At 30.7% G+C, this 8,297-nt stretch overlaps 1 protein-coding gene across 1 annotated transcript in view; it reads right to left on the bottom strand.

The window, feature by feature from the left end:
- Nucleotides 1-5,834: 5,834 nt before the first annotated feature.
- Nucleotides 5,835-8,297, bottom strand: part of LOC108734183 (dopamine receptor 1) — a 21,296-nt gene continuing 18,833 nt past the window's right edge. Inside the window, exon 4 of the mRNA XM_025978740.1 lies at nt 5,835-6,767. Coding sequence (XP_025834525.1) covers nt 6,145-6,767 — 623 coding nt within the window. The 3' untranslated portion in view covers nt 5,835-6,144. The remainder of the gene's footprint in view (nt 6,768-8,297) is intronic.

The following is an 8,297-nucleotide window of genomic DNA, read 5'->3' as shown; positions in this document are numbered from 1 at the left end:
AATTGTTGTGGACGCGTTATAATGTTAATTAAAAAATTGTTGGCCACTTACCTTTAGCTGCAATGTCGTCCTGTTGTAATTCCACTGTTGGCAGGCTGCTCTACGTCTCTTTTATGCAGGATTTCTAACGAATAAGATAAGAGAAAAATAATAGGTAATTAAAATGAACAAAAGAAAATATATTAAATAAAAGAACGTTTAATAAATTAATGAATAACGAATCAAAAACGAAATAAAACGTCAGTAAATTGTGACAAGTGGACTGCGTACGTTGTAATATAGTTTATTTCATCTAGGACATATATACATTTGGTTCTTCTGATGGACATCTACATTAAAATGTACACAATTTTCGAGTTTTTTCGTTCTTAATGTTATTTACATTCAACAGTCAATAAATTCTTTTAAAAACAGTAGAGTGATGAAATAGGAATTAAGTATACACAATGAGTATCTATATTTACAATAACCTACACGTATTTCGAGTAGAATAACTTTTATAAATTCAATAACTGTTTTTATACCACTGTTTTTAGATTCAATAAAAGATGAAAAATACAGCTCCTAATCAATTTTCCGCTAATTTTATTTACAAAAGAAAATAATACTGAAATAGTTTAGAGATAGGTATACAAATATTCAATAATATACTTATCCCATTTGTACGTACATATGCGCTAATTGTTTATGAATTTATATAAAAGAAATGAATGCCCAAAACATAATCTGATAGCTGTTTATAGGACAATAATTAATACATTTTTACTTACCATATAATCTTTTCTAACATTTTTGAGAATTCGTTATATTATTCATTATTTATTTTAAAAATAAACCTTATTTGCTACCTGTACATTACATTAACGAACTAATAATTTCTGTCGTTATGATAATTTGTTATTTTGTAGGTAGTTTTATTTATACAGGTTTTGATTTTCGTTTATATTTTCTCTGTTAATGTTGCCTCCGGCGTCTCAATCTTAAATAATAACTTAAATACCCGTATAATTAAATAGTTTATGTAAAATTTTTAGATGAATCAGTACCAGAATGGCGAAAAGACTGTACAAAACAATGCAATGCAATTAGAGACCTGAATGTTGATATTTTATTAATTTACATCTAAAAATTCCACTGTAAATTTATTATTATCTACGTAATTACGTTATTTGTCGATAATAAATTAAATTGTTTGACGAAATTTATCGGTAAAAACATTATTTGGTTCAAGTCTCTAACCAAAACTTGTACATTATTACAGAATTATAACATGTACATAGATCATCAAAAATAGTGAAGTAAATATTGCATTTCCTATTTTCGTTTTGTTGCAGCCGGTTCTATTTTACGTGGCGGATATGTAGATTTGAAATAATTTTAGTGTTAATATAATAATTTGTCACCCTGTGCGTTCCAATGTGATTGATTGTTCAAAGTACTAACTAACTAACTAGTTATTTTCACAGAATGGTATAGATATTATAAAGTCACAACCCTTTGACTAGTCACAGTATGATATATATACGTTTGAGTCTAATAATATACACAAAATATACAAATCAGCATTCATTCACTCCTTTAACTTTTGCATTCTTACGTAATTTATCAATAAATCTTCTTGGGATTATGTTTTGGGTTACTATTTACTTAGTAGGTAATAGTATTGAAAGCCCTATTGCTATTCATTATAACTGAGTATTTAAATCGTTATTTTTTGTGTTAAACGAAGTTGTACTCATGGTATTCACCAGGGTTGCCATCTAAAGTTTTTTATAATAAAGGAAATCAATGGCAGATTAAAATAAAATACTTAGTAATAAATAATATANATGATAATTTGTTATTTTGTAGGTAGTTTTATTTATACAGGTTTTGATTTTCGTTTATATTTTCTCTGTTAATGTTGCCTCCGGCGTCTCAATCTTAAATAATAACTTAAATACCCGTATAATTAAATAGTTTATGTAAAATTTTTAGATGAATCAGTACCAGAATGGCGAAAAGACTGTACAAAACAATGCAATGCAATTAGAGACCTGAATGTTGATATTTTATTAATTTACATCTAAAAATTCCACTGTAAATTTATTATTATCTACGTAATTACGTTATTTGTCGATAATAAATTAAATTGTTTGACGAAATTTATCGGTAAAAACATTATTTGGTTCAAGTCTCTAACCAAAACTTGTACATTATTACAGAATTATAACATGTACATAGATCATCAAAAATAGTGAAGTAAATATTGCATTTCCTATTTTCGTTTTGTTGCAGCCGGTTCTATTTTACGTGGCGGATATGTAGATTTGAAATAATTTTAGTGTTAATATAATAATTTGTCACCCTGTGCGTTCCAATGTGATTGATTGTTCAAAGTACTAACTAACTAACTAGTTATTTTCACAGAATGGTATAGATATTATAAAGTCACAACCCTTTGACTAGTCACAGTATGATATATATACGTTTGAGTCTAATAATATACACAAAATATACAAATCAGCATTCATTCACTCCTTTAACTTTTGCATTCTTACGTAATTTATCAATAAATCTTCTTGGGATTATGTTTTGGGTTACTATTTACTTAGTAGGTAATAGTATTGAAAGCCCTATTGCTATTCATTATAACTGAGTATTTAAATCGTTATTTTTTGTGTTAAACGAAGTTGTACTCATGGTATTCACCAGGGTTGCCATCTAAAGTTTTTTATAATAAAGGAAATCAATGGCAGATTAAAAAAAAATACTTAGTAATAAATAATATAATTAGTCGAAGACTCTTTGTGAAACTTTTTATAAATATGAAGTACGTATTATTTAAATACTGATGGCTAAAAGTATTTAATGTTTGTACTTAAATCCTTCAGTGAATTAAAATACTGGGTCGGTTTTGAAATACTGGGTACGACATCATTAAAAATGTCATTGGAAGTGATCGTGTTATTAATTTATATATTTGTTTATAATCATACAATCTATCATAAACTGCAGTATCTGTTTCAGTATTTGAAATGTTTCTAAAGTTTTTATATTTATATCTAAAAATATCTGAAAAAGTATTTGTATTTAAATCGTTTTTGTGGATATTTTAGCCAAATATAGAAATATAATTATTGATATACTGAATCTTGTTATGCAAATTGTAATTAAAAATCAAATTGACTGTTTTATTTATGTATAACCCTAGAGAAAAATTTTCAGTCTCTCTCCAGTCTCTCAGAGTCTTTCAGCGTCTCTGAAAGCGTCTTTCACAGTCTCTCAGTTATTGCCTAGGTGTTTTCATGGATCTCTCACAGTCTCTGTATGAGAAACTCGAACGATAACATTGTTAATACAGAGATTCGAGTCTTTCACAGAGAGACTGAATGAATAAAACTGAAAAATTGAGAGACTCCATTTTCTCGTAGAAAGACTGGGATCTCTGAAATATGTTGAACTTAGTAAATTTTAACCATGTCTATCGAGATACCACTTATTGAGAGATTCTAGTCTCTCGTTCAGAGATTCGAGTCTCTCGTTCAGAGACTGGATACGAAATGATAATCTCTTTATCAGCGACTCGAGACGCTAAACAGTTTTTTTTTATAGTCTCGCGACAGCAGAGAGGCTCGACGAGAGAGGGAGACTCGAGTCTCGCTTTGAGAGACTCTGAGAGACAGAACATTTTTATCTCGGGAACTGAAGATAAAATAACTATTATTGAAAGGTATAAACAGATGAACATTGCCCTTCATAGCATGGCTGATATTATTTTTAACATTTCAAAGTGGCAACCCTATGTATCATACACGTATGTATGTAAGAATGTGCGAAGTTCTAAGAGAATTAGGATCAATAGTTTCACTTCGAATTCAAGAAGGTTAATCACTCATTTCGTTTAGTCTGCAAAACCTCGACTTCATTGTAGGTACAACAATATATCAGGATTTACTTGGTGTGCGCGGATAACGTTTAATATCGTTACAATTCACTTTCGAGCAACTGTTAATCTAAATCAAGACTGCCACGCCAGGACTACGCGACGCCTAGGGAATGAATGTTTTAGGGTAGATACGTGGTTATGTATGGGAGTTAACACGTTTGCGTATTTCTTAAGGTATTATGCAAAATACCGAACTCAATATTGTGTTCAAATACCTACTCCGTATGCACAACAATGCTATTATTTATTTATTTAAATAATTAGCGGTAACGCACTTAATAGATGTCTAACTGACAACGGTTTTAGGAAATTAATTCATTTTCAGTTGTTTTAATTTAAACGAAACCAAACAAAAATGTGTACTAAACAACATAACGTAACTTTTGAAATGAAACTTCTTTACGCACGGTAGGGTAAGTTCGTTTCATGCGAGTTGCTATGTAACGAAATCATGCAACGGATGTCTCGTAGCGGGGATCGCTTGTGTCGTGAGCGCGCTTCAATGCAACGTTCGCTACAGGCAACTCCGGCATGTATAGTGTAAAATTTAAATTCATAATGTACAAATAATACCATTAAACCAATTCCTTAACCCCTATCCTGGTATGTTTGTGTGTTTGAAGAAGTTTTACTTCAGTAGCGTGTTGTATAATTACACGTTGTATTTTTTATTTATTTATTAATTATTGACAATGATTATTTTGCCATATTGTGGCTTCTTCAAGTGAATGAATTGATAGTACATACGTAATGTATAAATTTACCCGAACAGATTACAATTATTATTGTGGATAATTAATAAAAAATAATTTTTATATATAACAAACATTGCGTTGTATTTTCCTGTTTTAATGAAGTTATTGTTAAGTTTATGAACACTTTGAACATTTTCTTGTTTTAATTTATGTAAGAAAATTACTTTAGAAGTTACTGGCGAAATATTTGATAAAATTCAGACAGGTATAACGTACAATTTCAAAATTGGTAGTTCTTTTCTGAAAGGAGTTAGAAAGAGTTCACAGACACGTTTTTATTGCCAATTTTTTGTGATTAAAAAAAAAACACTTCTCATCTAATACCGTCAGTATTATTTCCAATTCATATTAACGTAAATAACTGCTCAACAGACTGTAACATAATTACAGTGTAGTTAAAAGTTAGTTAAGTGTAACCATTTGTAGTTATATCTTTTAGTATCGATTAGTCAAAATTAATTGAAGAATGATTTCTTAATATTACAAGGTAAAGAATTAGTAAAAAAGGCCGAAAGTTCTACATTAGTAAGATACTAAAATGAAAATTCTTAAACGTTGAGAAAATCGTAGTTCTATAGTTTTGCAAGATGGTTTATTATGATTTATTTTTTCGAAATTGTTCTGGGAATCAGAAAACACATTTACTATTTTTTGGAATGAAAAATTAATTGAAATTCAGCTTACCTTCTAATAAGATAATTCAATTTTATTGTGTTTTAAGTTACTAATTAGGCTTTTCAATTTCTTCCATGTTTTAGAAGAGGTTTAAGTAATTTATGGTAAAATTAGCAATAGGACTTAAGGTATAAATCTTTGCTATCGAGATTGTAATATTCATCTATCAATTTAGTATCAATTCGATAGTATACATAATATTTCTTGTTTTCTTTTCTTTTTAATTGAAAGGATATGAGTATTTTCCTTACGCATTATCTTCCGTTTTATCTCCAAAGCAGTAAAACAAATAAGTTGATCTCTGAATCTTATTTTCTGAATCAAAATGTTTTGATGATTCATTAAATATTAAATATAAGTGAAAATCAGTTTAATATTAAGATGTAATTATTGTGAAACAAACGTAAATAAGGAAAAGTCTTTTGGAAATTAAATTATTAATATAAGTACTATGTTTTCTTTGGATAATACAGAAGGGTACTTTCAACGACTTTTATAAATGTAAACGTGATAAACTGACCCTGATTAACAAGTAGGTTGTTAACAATAACAGACTAACTTATTTGCTTTGTTTGTTCTTTGTTTCACCTGTGATTAGGTACTTTTCTTAAAACAAATCACTGACGATAATTACGCTCGTCGTCAGTAATTCGTTCTAAGGAAGTAGTTACCTGAATTCTCTACATTTCCGGTGCAAAGCACAGGTAAGCATTAAGTATCACATTCTGGTAGCTATCTTTGCGACATATTTTATACCATTGTGTCGCACAATTTGTCGCATTCGTGTCAAATAACGCTGACGTCGTCGTGGAGGCCGTTCTTTTCAGCGGAATTCAGACGACTTTGTCTGACGGATTCAGTGCTAAACCGTTCGCTAGAACACTCGTGGAACGAACCGTTCCTTTTTGCATTAACAATTACCGCTTTCGTTTGGTAATCGGTAACGAATTTCTCTTTGCTTTTGTGATTGACGCTTTGGTAGCCGCAAGTGCACCAAATGGGATAATGGGTTGTCAGGATTCGTTTGAACGCCTCTCGGAATTCGGTATTAAAAATGGAATAAATGATTGGATTGAACACCGAATTCGAGTAGCCCAACCACGTAAGAATCTTGAACGTGATGTCTGGGATGCACGTCTTGCAAAACGCTGCGACTATGTTTATGCAAAAGAACGGCACCCAGCAGATAAGAAAGACGCCCATGATGATACCGACGGTAATTGCTGCTTTATGATCACTAACCTGGTACGGAGAACTGTGATGGTTGTGGAGGTGAATGTGTAGCGCTTTGTTTTTGCTTTTCGTCCCTTTTGACGACTTTGAACTGTCCGGCAGGTCTATGGGCCTTGTTACTGCTCTGATACTTTTCACATGCTTCTGGGCGTAGCAGTACAGTCTGCAGTAAATGCCTGCAAAGATGAGAAATATCTCAGACATATTTTAACCACCAAACACATTTTAGGTCAAAGTAATATCGGATTGAACATATGCAGGTCTCTAAGCAATACAAATTTTAATGCTGTCTTCTATTTTCTGCCCTAGTGTTTTTATATTAGTTTTTAATTTACTTAATCGAAACAACCACCACTCAAAAAGCTCAAACCAAGTACTTTACGTTAACAAGACTACCTTTTTCAGGGAATGAAGAGAATTGGATTTTTCAGTTGTATCAAACTTGGCATGAGCTAAATGCTCTTTGAAACTAATGTGTATTGAGGGTTTAGTTTGCCCAATGTATTTCTTACTGCAATCTTTACAATTATCAATTACATGTATCTTCAGCTTTTCTAGAAAAGAAATTCTATCCTAACGGTTACCAACAAGAGTTTGAAGAGAGTTCAACTTTGAACTACATGCAATTAGAAAAACAAGTTTACGACAAATACCGTTGAGTAATATACTTGGTTTTGACGGTGCGATCTCTCAATTTTATCTTGTTGATTATTCTATTAGTAATATTACAAGAATAGAAGGATAGAATTCCTTCTCTAGAGAAGCCCTGATACGTGAAATTGATTATAAAGATTGTAGGATTGCTTGACAGTTTTAATAATATTGATTTATAAAAGCCGATAGGTATTTTCTTAATAGTGATAAGAGTTGTATCCCTAATTCTCCAACTATTTAGAATAATTTAATCGCGGTTTATAATAATGTTTATTAAGGTAAACACCTTTAGTCTTTAGTTCTTTTCAGTTCCTGAAGAAGGAAACGTTGTTAACTGAAAGGTGTTGTGTTCTAGCGCTGAGCTTTGAGCTTTGAGCTTTTTGATGTTCTACTCTACAACACCGCCCATGTTTTCTGGTCCTCTAGAAACTACTAGACATGAAGTACGATTTCGATCTTCTTACGTTTCATCAGCAAGCCACAGGCAGTAATTTAATGCTTTACCTTATGAACAATGAAGTTAAATTGTCTACGACGTCATTTTCAAAATTCGTCAGCAATTTTAAGAAGTTAAAGAATTGCGTGCAAGAGTTCTGTACATCAGATAATTCCTTTGACAAATAGAACCGTTTGTGTTTGATATAATCAGTTCACAGCACGTGTAAATAGATGGATCAACTGATTTTTGTTGTTACTTTTTATATCGTTCTTCGGAAAAGTTATAGACTTCATAATTTGAGGTGGATATTCTTTGTTTGACAAGTTAACGAGCTCTGCTGGATTATTTCCAATATAGAACATATGTTACCGTTAAATTGTGATAACTTGTTGGTAATGTTATAACTTTATGAAGGGGTGGCTTATAGTGGCAAAAAAATCAACTGGGGAAAAATTTAGATGAATTATATACGCCTATGATATTCATGAACCTATTTTCAAAGAGGACAGGAACAAAATTTTTGTCTTTATTGGATTTAAATTACTTTTATTTTATTTTTTATTTTCTTGAATCAACAAGCTGAAAAGCCCTTTTACAAAATCATAACAATTTA

The sequence above is a fragment of the Agrilus planipennis genome, unplaced genomic scaffold (assembly GCF_000699045.2).
Source record: "Agrilus planipennis isolate EAB-ADULT unplaced genomic scaffold, Apla_2.0 scaffold7, whole genome shotgun sequence".
Classification (NCBI taxonomy): domain Eukaryota; kingdom Metazoa; phylum Arthropoda; class Insecta; order Coleoptera; family Buprestidae; genus Agrilus; species Agrilus planipennis.
The sequence above is the reverse complement of the archived record's forward strand: the minus strand, read 5'-3'. Positions and strand labels throughout refer to the sequence as shown.